Consider the following 18,716-nt stretch of genomic DNA (forward strand, 5'->3'; position numbering starts at 1 on the left):
CAAGACTGTATCGCGTTCATTACTGAGACGTTATGACATTTAAATTTTAGTTATATTTTAATCTAAACAGCAATTTAAAATCACGCCGTATTCTAAAATCTTCAACTTTTAACTGTGTGAAATCGAACTCAATATTTTCATTTTGGGATAAGACGTGTAGAGTAATTAAACATCGGATAGGTGTGAACTGTAGACTTGCGCATCGATGATTTCAGGTTTTTTTTGACATTCGTTTGAGTTTCCCATGAGCGCGACTCGAGCCCACTTGCTATCAACGTATGCCCAATAACTTTGAAGATTTGGGAAGTAAAGTTACATCAAGCCTTGCACAAGGGCATTAACCTCTTATATTGCAATGATATATCCAAAACTTTTTTCGGTATTACAGCTATGAATAAACGGTAGTGATTTTCGACGAAAGAAAATCAGAAAAAGGAGTACAGGCAGTCTCCGATTTACATCGAGGATGTGTTTCTATGAACAACCATGTATATCGAAACCACTTAAATCGGGCATGTTTTTAACTAAAGATAATGCATTCCTCTGGTCAAATTTTTTGAATGGCCTTATAATCGTTAATTAACTACTTATTAAAAAATAAATATTAATCTAATCACACTGGTTTCATAGGCAAGTTTCTGGACATCTGGATGGTGCCCAGAAACTTGTCCATGAAATATTGGACCCCCATCCACAACTTCAACATTAACAGGACAGCAGATGCGTTGCGCAAAAACAAGACCCTGGTTTAACCACCTAATCATCTTAAGGAGACCATCTACCATTTGATGAGGGATCAACATATTCCGAAACAAGCTATTTATTCAAAAGCCTGTTTCGGATTTTGTTGATCCCTCATCAAATGGTAGATGGTCTCCTTAATATGACTAGGTGGTCTCCTTGTCAGGTAACACCAGATGTCAACTGACTAGGGGACCATCAAGTGTAAAGAACGCACCTGGTCACTAGAAATCACCCGCTGTTTGATGAGGTACCAGTAAATTCCGGAACAGACACTCGTAGGAATATGCCAGTTTTTAAATTACTAATTAAGTTCTTTGGAACACTGTTTATTTCACGCTCATATTACTTAATTTAATATTATTCTACGTGACGCATTTATGACAATGCTAATTAAAATTGTATCCCAGTAGACCGCTAATCACTGCATCCTACTCTATATAATAATATGAAACAGCAAACTGTTTTTAAAGTGACTTACGTATTCTATCTGTTTGGTTGAATTCTCATAAAAAATTAAGCCTAAAAGTAAAATCGAAAACTAAACGTTCCAAGATATTTAAAAAGGCCTTAAACGTACTGTAATACATTTTAACTAAATTAAGTTTGAAACAAGCTACCGAAATTTTGCAAAAATTAAATTATTGCTTCAAAAAGCTGAAAAGAATTAACTTTTTTGGATTTTACTCGTTTTCGGTTGTCAGTACAGGAAAGCGATAGTAGCAGTTTTAATAATAGAGTCACGTGGACAGACGATTCACGTGGGTGAAGATAAATTCATTTTATCTAAGTACCAGATCCCAAGGATTCTACGGGTGGTCCAGCATTAAGCGTATGCTCATTATCTTTTAACCAAACAGAGAATAGAAGAGAGACACTTTAGCCATTTTATCATTATTGAAATGAATCGTTCTGTTTTAATTTAAGTCTCAAGAAAGTGCATATCTTATTGGAAAACTGACAAATGGCTCATCCTTATATATGTGTATGTAGATGTAGACGAGGGGTGTAGTTTATTCATAGCTGGAACCCCGAGGCAATGGGACAAGCATTGAAGGATTGGGAGGGCAGACCTGCATACCGACAGTTAACACGTTGCAGTTAAATATTTCAATGCGGTTAAAAGAGTCTGTAATAAGAGACTGCAGGCCATTATGTATAAGAGAGATGAAAAGGGACGAAGATCAGCTTTAAAGCACCTTTGAAGAATTGAATATGGTTGGAGGGAGAGGGGTGTATATTTAATATAAAACTTAAAAACTGTTAATGGAAGTAAGGAATGGAAAGGTCATGTGGTGAGGAACTGAGACACAGCTTTTGCATGGGTAAGAGATGTGGGGTAAGAGGGGATGAAGTAGTTGTGGGAGATTGGAGGGGAATTTGAGTGAGGGTTAAATAATAAAGGTAGAGATTGGAACGAACAGAATTGGAATTAGAGTTGTTTTAAGAGAGGGGGTTAGGGTTTGGGGAGCAGGAGAGGTAAAGGAATGTAAAGGAGGATCGGAAAAGTTGTTGCAAGGAAGTATAAGGTTGGGTGAGGATGGGAAAAGACAGGGTATTAGTTGGTAGGGTCGCTTCTTTTATAACAGCTTTAATATAACTACAATAAAACTTCATTAATTCGAAACCTCTATAATCTGAGTACCTTCTCGTATTTACACAGAACAGATTTTTCTTAAACGAGAATTTAATGACATATTCTAAACTTTAATAATTTTAAATGAAGAAAAATTATCCAAAGTACCTTCCAATATAATCTAGGGAATCCTACTTAGCTTTTTGTGTCAAAGGAAACAGGATTGGTAGAGTCTTTCTGAGGATTCTGACAGTAAGTAGGACAAAGGAGGCGAAAAGACACTGGACAATATTAAAAGTATAACTTAAAAGCACCAATTGCGACTAGGTTTCAAGCTGCAATAAAGTAAAAAAGAATACAATAATAATTGTATAAAGAAAGCTATTAAATGATGAAGATTTCCCTATTGATTTGCCTGGAATCAAAGATAAATAGTGTGGCAAAAGGAATATTGATTTGAAGAAAGTAGAGAAGGTGAAGACCGGGCTGAATATCGTATGGCAAAACAAGAAGGAGAAATAGCAACGCAGTTCAAGGAGGAAAGCAATATGTGAGGCAAGAATTATTACAGAACCTAGATTTGCTTCTACTTCAAGACCCTCTGACCCTTACCTAATTACAATATAAGAATTTTGCATTTATTTAAAGCCGAATATTCAGACCTTTGTACAAACCATTGATTACCAATAAACAAATGAAATAAACCTATTACACAGAAGAATGAACGAAACCCATTAAAACAGTTAAGACCATTAAATGAAATCACTATAAGGATTAAAATCAAAGATGAACACAAATGAAAGATTTAATAATGCATCCCAATGAATGAGAAAGAACAGTGGATAAGTTTCCGACGTGTGATTCAATGGATGAAGCATCGACCCTATGAAGGAAGGTAAAAAGAAAGAGTAGGATAGTTAGAAATCTCTCCGCTCCCTCGGATAACCCTAATAGATTGGAGAGGGAAAGTAGTAGAGTTTAGTAAAGTTGAAAGAAAGTAGAAGTAAGATTGAAAGTTTTCACTCGGAAATCCGGGTGCGTGACTACCCGTCCTCATTAGTAGAGGTCCTGGATTGTGAGGCTGTAAAAGGGGCGCTGGTGGGAAGGGAGGGAAGGGGGTCTCCTAATTTGTTTCCAGAAGGCGAAAGGTGAAAGATCAGGACAGTTAGAAATCTCTCCGCTCCCTCGGATTACCCTAATAGATTGGAGAGGGAAAAAGGAGATTTTAGTAAAGCGAAAAGAAAGTAGAAGATAAAGCGAAAGTTTTTCACTCGGAAATCCGGGTGCGTGACTACCCGCCCTCATTAGTAGAGGTCCTGGATTGGGGAAAACTATGAAAGGGAAGGGGCTGGGGGGAGGGGGTCAACGTTAAAGGACATGGATATTCTGAAAAGGAATTCGAAAAGTATATATACGTTCTAAGAGAAATGAAAATACAGTAGGACGTAGAATAAGAGTTCTTTCGTTCAATTCAAAAAAAGACAGCACGATTGGAGATGGAACGTGTATTTCTCATTGAAATTGAAGATACTGAAGTCTACTGATTAAAAATACCATAATCTCTGTGTTCTATTTCGGTTGAACTCCTTATTTCAATTTTGTGTGGATTAAAAATGAAGTTGAACGTAAATTAATGCGTAACTAACCTCATATTAACTAACCCTTTCTTTTTTGTCATATCTGGGTCCTAACAATCCATTAAGTTAACATACGTTGCTGGATTGAATAATCTGTTCCTTTGTCCGAACTTGAAATCATGAACAGATAATTGCGTTCTACAACTCGGACTGGACTATTCCTTGCTGTTACCGAATCACTGAAATTTTACTGTATAATATTAAAGCACTCCGCTCGCGTTAATTAATAAAATTCTAAAGACTTAGCAACTTATTAAGGTGCTAATTCTTCTTTTAAACAGGAAAATGGGGAGAAATTTAAGGAGATAATTGAAACGTAAGAAACCAGTAAATTTTGTGCAACGACCATCAGGCTTTTAACTTGGCGAACCTTCCTTCGATACCGAGCATACATTAATCTCAACAGGCTGTTGCCCTCCTCATTTGAAACTGAGGAATTTTCAGTTGAGAAGCACTTTTTATTCGTGTTTGCATATTGTTGCAAATTGTTGCGAATTGTGACAATTACTGATGCAGAAACTCCAGTGAAATAATAATGCAGTATAGAAAACATTGTCGTCAATTTTCAAAGTCCAAGAGTCCAAGATAAATTATTATTAATTCCAGGTGGTATAAGAGTGGTTATTAAATACAGCAATTAATCTTCGTGGAAAACAACCACGTAACTTCCTTCCCTAACTATAAAATAGTACTAAGTTAATTCTTCAGTGCGCTGGAGTATTTCACCCTGTGATGGTTCGATAAAATTCTTCACCATCTCCAGAGAAATCGTCTGCTCAATCCAGTTGTTGAACCCACAGATCTCGGACACAAAGATCCGTGAATTTGATTTTCACGATTATTATGGACTCCTGACATTTGAGGGATGGTTTCTCAATCCCAATAGGCTAGGAGGATTCAAGAATATCCTCCATTACCGTGAATTTCAACTTAGTAAGTAGTAATTATGAAAATAGTACGAAAGAAGATGATTATTGTCGAACTGAATCAATATGGAACACTCACCTGGAGATTTTCCGTGTCGTTGCTACAGAAATGTGGTGAAACTTCACAAAGTTCGCTAACGTTGCTGACTGGAGCACATTTCTCTGGATGTTTTTCACAGAACGGCTTTCTACGAAATCTGAAAATTTTCAATGAAATTATTTAATGGTAACTAAACACATAAGTGGATCTTTATTTACGATTAGGAATATGTTATATTAAAAATAACATAAAGCGATAATACAATGGAACCTCTCAAATCCTGCAATATCGGTAACTTTGCTAGATCTTGGAATGTTCAAGTTTTCAAGTCATCCAGAACTGAATAATAAGAATGATTACTGTTATTTCTACTAATCTGTAAGGTTACTCTCGTTTGATTATGTGATTAATACATGTCTAAACATCCATAAAGAAGCCCGACTATAACTTGTTGATAAGGATCCTTATTTCCATGAGTGATGATTATGTGTCTTTTAGAAGCAATAAAGATTTATACTGAGTTGTGTTATAGTATAATTAGTATTCAATGAATCAAAATAGGACGAATTATAAGAAGAGAATAAAGTCCTATAATCAATGCACTGTTTTCTGTGTCATGCAATATCTTATAATAAATATGAATATAAAACTTCTAAAATACACTGCACGACAAAATTAACAGAACAAAATGTTCTTCGTGAATGTTATATTGTGAACAGTGTCGCCGAAGGCGAATATTTGATATAATCCGCATTCTGGCATTCAAATTCCGACTGTCCAATAGATCTCGATCTCCTATCTTACAAAGATGCTAATTCATGTTCAAGAACAATTCTCCTCGAGAATCATTCTTGAACATGAATGTATAAAAGTTGGAAGGGATGGTGCAGAATCCGGTGGTAGTTGATATTGGATGGTAATACCAAATTGAATATAGGAAAGCCCACTACGTGCAATACAGGAAAGCCCTCGTGGGGAATACAGTTGGTATAATCATCGTCCTGCCCACACAGGGTGGAAAAGATCGGAATTCGAATCCTGTTAATGATGCGAGGAATTTTCATGGATCTCTTTTACAACGTGACTGAATTAGTCAGTCTCAGACGAGGGCAGCATGGTGTTTTTCTCCCAGACACTAGGGCTTTTCATCCAGCAAACAAATCAATCAACACAACGCTTAATTTTCAGACATATTAGATATGGGGCAATATGCGCCTAAAACCTTACATCACTAATAGTAGTGTAGGAATCAATGTCTACTTAACGAAATGCCCCAGAGTGTTAGTTACCAAATCAAATTTGATGCGCCAGTATATTGTGTCTGTATGTTGCGTGCATTTTGCTGTCGATTTGTTGTTTGTTGTACGAAAAACCTGAATTTAAGAGAGGGAGAAACAATGCAACTCCTCGCCTGAGACCGACTAACTGGGCCACGCGTGAAAAAAAAAAAAGTCCATAAAAATTCATGGTATTTCTGATAGGAATTCGAACCCCTACATTTCCACCTGGCGTAGGGAGCACTAGGTGCGTTCAGAACATCTCCAGTGCAAAGTTTGTATGTTGAAGCCCATCAACCTCCTCTAAACATCAGGAGAAAGATGTTGCTGTTGAACTATGCAACCAAGATCCAAAGCCAGGTGACCCATCCTAATTGATCAATACTATATGATCCGGTGTATATGACCCTCTATAGAAACAAACCACAGTCAGTTCGGCCTGCTGATATTAGTCTAAAACTTCTAGCAGAAGATTGGGATATAAACTTCAATAAAATCATGCAAGATCCAACAGATCCCGAACCTCCATGGTCTGTCATCATGCCGTCTTGTAACAATTATTTCCACCAGTGTGGAAAACACTCTCTATCATCCAACAGCTACACATTGAGCATACTCAACATTATCCCGACTTCGCTAAAATATATACAGATGGATCGAAGTCTGAGAGTGGAACGGGCGCAGCAGTGGTACTCCCTGATACTATCATTTCACTATCTCTTTCAACAGAGTGTAGTAGCTACACGACTGAATTATATGCCATAAAGCTTGCATTAGAAAATATTTTCCATGTGTCAATTTAAAAGAGCATAATATACACAGACTCGCCAGGTTCCGTATTAGCATTGCAAAACAATTCCCCGCCTACTCACCCGTTATTAAAGCTCATCAAAACACAGTTGATACGTCTCAGAGAACATCAGCAAAAGGTTATCTTCTGCTGGATCCCAGGCCATACGGGAATACCAGGAAATGAAATTGCAGATGATGCTGCCAAAAATCCATCCAGCTCAGCCCCAACGAATTCCCTAGTACCGGTCACAGATTATAAAATGAATATACAAAGAATATGTAAAGATCAATTAACCCTTCAGTGGCAAACGCAATCTATAATAAACTACTCCAAATAAAACCCTTACAAAAATTATGGGCTTCTAACCCCATTGCAAACAGACAAGAAGTAATTCTAGCCAGAACCAGAATCGGCCATACTCATTTAACTCATTTGTTCCTCCTATCAGGGAATGACCCTCCTCAGTGTAATCATTGTCATACACCACTCACAGTCAAACACATACTTCTGGAATGTACTCTATATGATAATTTGAGGAGATAGTCATGGAATTAGCAGAACAGAAAGTAACTCAAGCAAGAAGAATTATGATAAAGAAGGATGACAAACTTGTTCCCACACGTAATATTATACTGACCTTTAGTACACCAAATTTGCCGACCTCAGTTAAAGCAGGCTACCTAAACTGCCGTATCCGCCCATACATTCCAAACCCTCTAAGATGTTTCAAGTGCCAAAAGTTTGGTCACTCCCAAACAACATGTAGAGGCGAAAATACTTGTCCTAACTGCGGGTCAAAAAACCATTCACAAACAGAGTGCACTGCAAAGGCTCCGGAATGTCCAAATTGCAAGAATGACCATCCAGCCTACTCAAAATCATGCGAACTCTGGAAAATTGAAAAAAGAATACAAAAGTACAAGACTGAGAATAAGGTCACATATCAAGAAGCAAGAAAGCAAATAAAATCAACTGTCCCAAAAACCACGTACGCTGCCGTTACACTAAAATGCCAAGCTGTTTCAACCCAAACTGATGTATCAATTCCGCCAAATACATCCATTGCAGAATGGGCACGATCTGTGCTGTCAACACCTCAACCTATCAGCAAACCCGTTGTAGTTGATGAAATAAGCAATACCCCTATCACAGTTCCGCCTAAAATAAAATCATGTGATAAAATGTCAAATAAATCACGAAGGCAACAAGCCACTGAATCACAAAAGGCAAACTCAAATAGAATGGACTCTGAAAATATAACTACACACGATGAAACAGTACTTGATCTTCATGCAGAAGATGATATGGAGACTGGATTTTCATCAGGTCAAACTGATGACGTAGAAGAGGGTACAGATTCCGGACGTCCCAATTTCCCTAGAAAAGATAAAATGAAATACGACCGTCAAAAGCAACCCACTCACAAGAAACAGACAGACTCGCCTTCCCTCCTCAAACCCCGATAATGCAGAACATTGTTCAATGGAATTGTAGAGGTTTACGAAGCAGTACCGATGACATCTATGATTTAATCTCCCGATATGGTCCTATAGCCGTTTGCATACAAGAGACTAATCTAACTCCACAAGTCACTCCATCAATCAGAAATTTTACATTTTACAGAAAAGATAGAAACTCCTCATTATCCGCACGTGGAGGCGTCGCGATTCTAGTTGACTGTAAAATACCATCTAGAAAAATTCCGCTTCAAACCCACTTAGAAGGCATTGCCGTACGTGTATCAGTTGGGCAAATTCTAACTCTAGTATCTCTGTACCTTCCACCTAACAAGATGTGCACGTTTAAAGAACTAGAAGACCTTATAAGACAGATACCACCACCTTTCTGTATCTTTGGTGATTTCAACGCGCATCATCCATTGTGGGGATCAGACCACATGGACAGTAGAGGACACTTGATCGAGACGATACTAGACCAACTGAATCTAACATTACTGAACACTGGTGAAAATACTTATACTCACCTTTCCACTGGATCTATGTCAGCAATTGATTTAACACTCTGTTCCCCCAAATTATACCCCAGTATAGAATGGACAGTATTAAACGACCCACACAACAGTGATCATTTTCCAATCATATGCAGAATCCAAACGCTTCAAACATCATATCCTGATAACCGCTCAAAATGGAAATTCTCCAGAGCAGACTGGAAAAAGTTTTCAACCCGTCTTTCTTTTGATAGCCAATTGATCAAACTACAATCCATTGATGATGCAACAGAGCATATTACCAAACAAATACTGACCACTGCCTCCGAAGCAATACCTCAAGCCTCCACATTTAAACACAAAAACCTTAAACGCTGGTGGAATGAAGCTTGTACCAATGCCAAAAAGGAAAAAAATAAAGCTTGGAACCTGTTCCGGAAGTTCCCAACTACCAACAACCTAATTCAGTATAAAAGGCTAAAGTCAAAAGCTAGGCAAGTTAGAAGAAAAGCCAAAAAGGAATCGTGGATACAGTTTGCCTCCACTATTACAAAAGATACTAGCAGTCGTCTCATCTGGAAAAAGATTCGGCAATTAAATGGGAAATATCCAACTCTTCCTTCTCCCATCTTAATCAAAAATGGACAGGAAATTTTTCCATGTCAAGAAATAGCTAACGTCCTTGCAGAGAACTTTTACCAAACATCTGCCACGTCAGCATATAGCAACTCCTTTCTTAAAATCAAAGTTTCAGCAGAAAGGTACAAAATAAAATTCCATACTTCCCAATATATTGGCTATAATCAACCGTTTAACCTATTTGAACTGCAAACAGCATTAAAAAGATCACCTAACAGTGCAGCTGGACCTGATGGTATATATTATGTAATGCTGAAACATATAAACAGTACAGCCTTGAATTTACTATTAATGTTCTATAATCGGATTTTTCTTGAGGGTACGTATCCATCTTCCTGGCATCATTCCATCATTTTGGCCTTTCCTAAACCAGGAAAAGATCACACATTTCTAGAAAATTACCGACCTATTTCTCTAACTAGCTGCCTAAGTAAAATCCTAGAAAGAATGATACACAGACGGCTTACCCGGGCTCTTGAAACTAAACAACTGATGAACAACAATCAGTTTGGTTTCCGACAAAACAGATCCACTTTAGATCTAATGGTGAAAGCTGAGACTAACATCCGCAATGCTTACGTCAAAAATGAACATCTTGTAATGGTAAGTCTCGATATAGAAAAGGCTTTCGACACTACCTGGAGATACGGCATATTGAGAGAGCTTCATTCCATAGGATTGCGAGGGCACTTACCAGAATTCGTTAAAAATTTTCTTCAATACAGAAGCTTTCAGGTCCGCTATCAATCTGTACTTTCCCGGTACTACACTCAAGAAGAAGGTATCCCGCAAGGATCAGTACTGAGCTCTACCCTTTTTTCACTTAGACTGAACACCATAACACACAACATCCCAAATACTGTAGAACTATATATGTATGCTGATGATCTAACTATATCTTGCCGTTCCAAAAATATACATACCATTGAAAGACAGCTGCAACTCTCTATAAATAAGTTGGAGGCATGGGCAATGCAGAATGGATATCGTTTATCAGACCAAAAAACAATTGCAGTTCACTTTTGCAAAAAACGTAAGCTACACCAAGAACCAGAACTCAGATTAAAAAACCATTTGATCCCTCTCACCAGTAATTTCCGTTTTTTAGGATTAATATTGGACACCAAACTGAACTTTGTTTCACATATCACACACCTCCGAACTGTCTGTCTAAAGAAACTTAATATACTTAGGTCCATTTCTGCTATGACATGGGGAGCTGATAGGTACACTCTGTTACATTTGTATCGTGCTATTATCAGATCTCGTTTAGACTACGGTGCTATTGTATATGATTCAGCTAGGAAAAGCGCATTAATCAGACTTAATACCATCCAACACAGTGCCCTTCGAACTTCTCTGGGCGCATTTAGAACATCCCCTGTTCAGAGTCTGTATGTAGAGGCACACGAACCTCCACTTCACCTTCGAAGGAAAATGTTGCTTCTAAATTATGGAGCTAAAATTCAGAGCCTTCCAGACCATCCCGTTCGACCGTTGCTTTCCAACCCTGAGTGGACAACGTTCTATAACAGTAAACCGAATGAAAATAGACCAACTGGCATGAGACTAAAAGATTTGCTTCACACCTGGAATATTGATTTTGATAACATACTTAAAGAAAGCGATATTCCTGATCCACCCTGGTCTGTAAATCTCCCTCACTGTGATACGCACTTTCAGCAATGGGGAAAGAACTCCCTGGCAAATGAAAATATCAAACAACTACATAAAGAACATGCCCTCAACAATATACAAAGCTACCAAATATATACAGATGGCTCAAAAACAGATTCTACAGCTGGTGCCGCAGCTGTCTTTCCATCTTTTACAGTCTCCATATCACTACCAGTTGAATGTAGCAGTTATACTGCTGAGTTATATGCAATTAAACTAGCCTTACAGAATATTAACACTGTCCACAATACTAGCAGTATAATATACACTGATTCATTGAGTGCAGTGTCTGCTTTGGGTAATCAGTTTTCAATATCACAACCAATCGAAAAACAAATCATTTGCTACTTAAACCACCTACGAAGTAGGAATCATTCAGTGAAATTCTGCTGGATCCCAGGGCATTCTGGTATCTTAGGCAATGAGAGAGCAGATCAGGAAGCCAAAAATCCAAACAGTACAACACCAGCAAATTATAAAGTACCATATAGAGATTATTTGAAGCACATAAAAAAAGTCTGTATGTTTCAGTGGTCAGAAATATGGAAGGCACAAAGTAATAACAAGTTGCTCCAAATCAAAAAAGAACCTGCGTTATGGATTTCCAGCTTTAGACAAAATAGACAGGAAGAAGTTGTTCTAGCAAGACTAAGGATTGGACATACTCATCTAACCCATATGTTTCTACTCATGGGGGATGACCCACCTCGATGCACGCATTGTTCACTACCGCTTACAGTCAAGCATATACTTTTAGATTGTCCTCACTATTCTCCTTTCAGAATAATTTTCCACTCTCAATCACAACTACAAGAACCGTTATCGCTTAACCACATGATTGGCAATAGTGCTAACCTAGCTACACTCTATACATTTCTGAAGGAAATACATATATATGAATTCCTATGATGCCAAAATAGAACATATTATATTACCTTAGAATAATAATGTAGGACCTGGCACATTTTGGCCTTAGTTGCCCTTGTGCCTTTAAACACCAATACCAGTACCAATACCAATATGATAATTTGGTATTTGGTATGTTGAGGGTCTAGCGGCTCCTGGGATTTCTCCCATCTCCGCGGTGTTCTCTGTATCGAGTGACAAGCCAGAGATTTAAAGTGTGTGGATCGTATATAGTGTAGTCTGTTGTGCCCATTGTTCATCTGGCTTATTGGCCATCGGGCCCCTGATGGGACCCAACGTTGCCCATACCGCGCCACGTGGATGCTAGCCAGGTGTTACCAATAAGGAATAAGTACTCTGGCAGGTCCTGCCACCTACTTTCCTCAGATTTCAATGGCTAGGACTTATAAAAAAAAAAAAAAAAAAAAAAAAAAAAGACATTGCTTTAATCGCTGTTAGTGCTTTGTTTGGTCATAGAGATTTGCCTTAAGAGCGAGAATGGATTGTACGCTGGATGAGTTTTATTTATTTTATTTTTTTTTGGCCGAAAAGGGTCGGGCAAGCAATTTTGGTGTGGATACAATTTTGACATGTGGGGCTGTGCGCTGTGAAGGTAGACAGATTTGGGTGGGGAGAAGGAAGGCTGGAGGGTAGAAAAGGAAGAAAGGGACCGATAGAGGAGGTGGCCCCCAAATGTTCAGTGGGCATGCCCATGCCACACCAGAGGGATAATGCTCGACTAGTGTCATTCAGTTCTCTGGCAAGCTTAAAGGAACCTTTGTCACTTAGCCATATCATAGGCGAAAAATCAAATCTCGCAGAATTCTTTCCTTCCTAAAACGGATAGGATTGTATAGTCGTTTTTAACTGCTTCTAAATCAACAAACTCAGGCAGTATGCACCACTTTCGTAAGTGCAATATGGCCTAAGCGGCCATTACACTTAAAATCCCATCATCAACAACAACAACATCGTACCACAATGACTTTACCCAGCCTGACTATGAATCTGTACATCAAAGTTCATTTTGAGCTATGGATCTGATCATTCGAACATTCTCTCCAACTCTCATGAGATCACCCCCTAATTTCCCATGTTACAAATAAGGCATTACGAAGTGACTCCCTCTGCAGAGATGCAATAAGGAAGCACTGCTCAAAGCGGTCCTAATCAGAATCACACAATGCCCACAATCGTTTCCCGCACAAAATCATCTGAGTTGTTCAGCAGTCAAATACATCCCATTTAATAATTTATCCCATTCATAATTATATTTTCTACCAGAATTCAAGAGGCATTAGAAATAAACTCAACTCACTTCACTAATTATGACAAAATGTGACGTGCCTAAAAAAAATGGGATTGAAAATTAAACAAAGTTCCTAAGCACTGCAAATGCAGCATGCGATTAAGCGCTTGGAACATCAAGAAAGCATCGTGGGGTAGCGATGCTGCAGTCATCTACATGTCGGACATTTTTCCCTTGTTCAGCATTGTTTTAGTAAGACTCTTACTGAAGCCTCAAACTAAAGTGATCTGGACCAGTTCATTTAAATATTCGAAAACGATTTTTACTGCCTCGATTCTTCCTTGGGACCCCTCAATGACTACAGCTTTGGCCTGGCTATGCTATTTAGCTCACTAGATGGTTGAATCTAGTTGCTGAGACTTCTGCATTCAAGAAACCAACCATAACTACAAAAGCAAACGCTTAGTGGACCTCCACAACTCTTTAACTTATTAAAACTCAAGGAACCTCCAGTCACTGTGGAAGGTCTTAGAAAACCCACAGGACAGATCTGCATATTTCAAAATGAAGGAGATCACCAACAGTAAAAAACGGGAATTACCAAACTATAATTGCAGGAAACTCCGCGGAAAGGGAACCTACCTAATACACAAACTTTAGTGGAATTTCCCAACTATTTTGATGCCTGGCTTGATCATACTACCAGAATCCAAATAAACCACAATTCCTACACTTCACAATTAGAAAATGATTTGGAAATACAACCTCTGGCAAGATTCATACCTGCCGTCAACCATCTAGCAATAACAACTGCTAGAGATGATAATCTACCTCAGTTCCTTCTTAAATGCCTGACTCAATTTATCATCGTATTCCTTAACATATGTATATCATAGCATTTCAAAGTAAAACTTTGCTTCAACCCCATTGAAGTATATATCGTATCACAACAATTCAAAAAATTCGTACACCAACTGCCAAAAATTTGGGTTTATTTTTTTAAAAATAAATGGGCTCATTTAAATTATTTTTTTATGTAAAAAAGTGTTTGTAGCAGCGATACCCACCCGTTCATATTACACACAGTGATGGCTGGGATCTGAATGTTCTTCTCGTACACTAAGTTGATACTGGGATAGCAAGGATATTGCAGATATAACAATAAAAATCGAACCGTGTAGGCCATGAAGCCACAGAGACATGCCACTAGAATTGCGATCCTTTCAATCTTCCTGATAATGTTTTTGCTCGATATTATTTGGGGCACCCCAGTCAGTATCGATTTCCCGAACACGTAAGCTAGGTGGTCTTTCGTGGAAGTCATCTTGCAGATGTGAATAGGTTTTCACAAGTTCGTTCATTTCATATCTGAAAGTAAATAATAAATATTTTATTTATTATAAATATATATATATAAATACATTAGTAAATATTGTAAATATAAAAATATACACTGAGTTTCCGTTGCATTAGCAACACCTGCCACCTTTTTCTGTAATACAGCCTGTACCCGACCCTGACACGCTTCCTAGAAGCAATCATGGCAAAGTGGAGGAGCACCACTAAAGTCTAGAACATCAAGACTAGACTGATACCCATCAGAAAAGGAATCTTCTAGAGAGATGCCCTGAGCCCACTATAGTTCTCTCTACCACTGAACCCACTGTCCACTATGCTCAATAAGAGCAAGTACGAATCTACCCTAAAAGATGGAAAAATAACGTATACACCCTCTCTCAGCTGATGTACATGGATGACATCAAACTCTATACGGCAATTCAGAATCATCTCCAACAGCTATTCCGGATCACCGAAGAGTTCAGCAAATTGCATGTCTGGAAGAAAAACCAGTTTCCGGAAGAAAAAACCATGCTACCCTCGCCTGAGACCGATTAACTAAGCCATGTTGTGAAAATGATAGAGGGAGAAACATGCAAATATCTGGAGATGATGCAGGCACACTAGTTAGAACACAAGGAGATCAAGGTCCGCCTGACTGAGAAATACAAACAGAGACTGAGCAGGTTTCTAAAATCAAAGCTGAATTGCGGGAATATGGTCACAGCCAAAAATACTTATATATTCCAATACTAACCTACTCCTTCGACTTCAGAGATTTGAGCACCACGGAGCTGTAGGATATTATAAGTTCGACCAGTATAATGATCACCAAAAGCCGCAAACACCATACGAAGTCGGCCATCAAGAGACTGACCATAGCCCGTAAAAAAAAGGAAGGGATTGACTGACTTCATTGAAGAAAGAAAGAAAGCGATTAAGAACCTGCGCTATTATTTCCATGAAAGCACCAATCTCCCAAGCCATAAGAAAGATTGAAAAACGGAACACAATGCTCAACCTCAACTAGAGGACCACAGTCATACAGACAGAAGAAACAAAGACAGAAAGATGGGCGAAGAAGACATTCCATGGCAGATGAAATGACCATAAAGACTACATAGATAAGATGGCTTCCAATACTTGACTCACGAATGAAAGGATCTCTCCGAAGATGGCAGTATTTATCTCCGCATTCCAAGACCAGGATTTCAACACTAGAAACAGCAGGAAATACATCGTTAAGAACCCCGGAATAACAAATGATACATATTGACGATGGCATCTGGTCCCAGAAACAATGCAGCACACCAACGCAGGATACAGGATGATCACCCACACGGATTATACTCACAGACACGACAGATGGGTAGGATAATACATTGGAAGCTAGCGCAAAACACCAGCTGCTCAAAGGAAGTTTACCATATTTGAAGTACGAGCCTCGGGCCGTACTACAGATCTCTACTGACAGACTATACTAGGACCGTGCCATAATGACGGACAAAACGATCCCGCACAACAGACCAAATATAACCATCATTGACAAGAAGGAAATGGCTACCTACCCGATCGACATAGCGATGCCCAACACCAGCAATCTCCAGGAAACATACGACGAAAAGATCAGGAAGTACGCAGACCTAAGAGAGGAAGTCAAAATAAGAGATATGTTTCTTATGGAACAAGTAATGACCATTCGGATCGTCATGTCGACCATGAGCATGGTACCAAAGAACCTCCGTAAGAACTTAGCAACGATAGGCCTCCGAGAGAACACTTCCAGAAAGCCGCAATGCTGAACACCTGTAGGACAGTAAAAGAGTTTCTCGACCAATAGTAACCGGATACAACCAACCATCCCATGCACTTGATGCCAGTACCCGTAATGGGGCGAAAAAATGCCATGAATGGGGGAACGGTTTTAATAATAATAATCAATTCTCTTGGTACAGAGTTCGGCAACTTAAACGTTGTCCCACTCAGATCTCTATGCGCTTTGAGATCTGTCCGACTCAGATCTCAAAGCGCATATGCAATTGGCCGACAGTTTATTTTTACTGCGTTTAGCTTTAAACACAATCAATGACTATTATAGAAAAAGAAATGCAAATTTCCACGACACAAACTTAACAAATTAATGCTATAATTAGGGTTACACTTGGAAAGTTGCCTTCTGCTACCTGGGCACCAAAGTACCGTAATATTCAGCATGGTCATAAAGTCATAACGATGTTTGTCTTTATAGAAAAGACAACAAGAATACGTGTACTGCAATACTCTAATATGGCATTTGTTTATCACCTCCAATTGATCTTACCACACCTAAAAATAAACTCTCGACCAAATCCATGACGATTTGAGATCTTCAGACCACCGGCTAAGTTGTTGAGCAGCTGGTGGTGACCCTTTCTCTGTTCCGAAGAGGAAAATAAGTAAGAAGGAACAATTTACTATAAATGTGCTGCGGCTCAACGCATCAACATGTTATCACCGAATTCGTGAGTAAACTTGTTGAACATTTTGTGAACTCATTTCGTTTTCGGTCGTCCGTACATTTTGTTAAGAGACAATCGATTCAAATATGCCGAAAGTTCTCACTTACTTGCTAGAGAGGATTGCTTTTATGGCCCATGATATTCATCTGGAAACGTTGGAAATAGCTCTGCTGCTTTTCACATTGATATGGAGAGGAAAACAACGAATATTATTAACCTCGGGGCGTTTTCTGTGAAATGCATTACCTGACTGTTCTCATCCCTCCAATTGGCTACTGAAAGTGGTAGTCAAAGTGGCATCTGCTGCGCGTGTAGATGCTCTCCTGAGGGTAGGTGTCACCCCGAATTAGGTCAATTCTATCTCATTTTCATCTATTTTTCATTAACGTGTAAGGCTATTTTTCCTATTAGTATCGGATTTAAAGTACTAGTGATGGGCATTATCGACAGATTCATTGAGAGCTGTGGCAAAAATTCCATTCATTCGGTTATACTTCTCATTGCAATGATTAGTAGTTACTAAGTGCTTGATTCATTCATTATAATCATATCATTTGAAGGTGTTTTTTTTTTTGTTGAGTCTTTTAGAAATATTTGTCAAACCATTCCAAATTTCATTAAACTCGGACCAAAAGAAATCCGGCAATTTTTTTTCACAATATTTAGAGTTATCTTTATACGTAAATATAAGTAGGGCCATTGCTCGATAAGAAAGTGTCTGATCGATACCAAATTTTCAGTGTACATTCTATTAATTCCTGGGAAGAGTTCAGGATCAATTCGTATTCAATAAACCCGGTCCAATAAGTTTCATCTCCTCATCCCCACAGAATCCTCTATTAGTTTCAGAAGTTGTGTAGGCTATCCACTTCCACAACACCAAATGGAAGTTTGTTCTAGCAATCAATCATCCGTTGGCTGAAGGCAAAATCCGCACATCTATTCTGCAGCACCATCCTTTCTCAATTTTAATTTATGCTCTCTCCTGTGTGTAGTCTGAACTAGAGGAAGAATGCCATCAGCATTGAGCTTGCTGAATCCGCCCAAAGCCTTAACCACCTCAATCAGATCACCTCGCAGGTGCCTAGTCTCCAGACGCTGAGGGGAGTGGGAATGGTAAGGGCTCCTGCCTTCCTCTTTGGTAGCTTTTACGAGCGTCATTACTTGACAATACAATTTTATAATATAAAACAAAATGTTCTGCAGAGCCATTATTCCCCTTATCCTCCCTGTGGGTGTGCCCATGATGTCGATTTGAAATATGCGATTAAACTTTCCAGCAACCACAGATTTTATGAAATTTTGGAAGATAATAAATTTCTTCCTTCGCGTATTATTTTCACATATTTGGAGAAAACCAAAAGGAACTTTGTTTTTCTTCAAGACAAACAAAGATTAAGCTTCGCCGAAAGAATAAACCTCTCCGAAGCCGACATTTTGAAAACAGATAGGACATTTTCACGATCGT

The 18,716-nt window shown here is 38.6% G+C and overlaps 1 protein-coding gene across 1 annotated transcript in view; it reads right to left on the reverse strand.

The window, feature by feature from the left end:
* LOC150077197 (uncharacterized) overlaps positions 1–14,580 on the reverse strand; it is a 40,502-nt gene extending 25,922 nt beyond the window's left edge. Inside the window, exons 1-2 of the mRNA XM_090386849.1 lie at positions 14,480–14,580; positions 4,960–5,077 (exon numbers count right to left, since the gene is read on the reverse strand). Coding sequence (XP_090242975.1) covers positions 4,960–5,077; positions 14,480–14,487 — 126 coding nt within the window. The 5' untranslated portion in view covers positions 14,488–14,580. The remainder of the gene's footprint in view (positions 1–4,959; positions 5,078–14,479) is intronic.
* Positions 14,581–18,716: the final 4,136 nt, after the last annotated feature.

This window comes from Mastigoproctus giganteus, chromosome 12 (assembly GCF_048544385.1).
Source record: "Mastigoproctus giganteus isolate SK-2022 chromosome 12, ASM4854438v1, whole genome shotgun sequence".
Lineage (NCBI taxonomy): Eukaryota > Metazoa > Arthropoda > Arachnida > Uropygi > Thelyphonidae > Mastigoproctus > Mastigoproctus giganteus.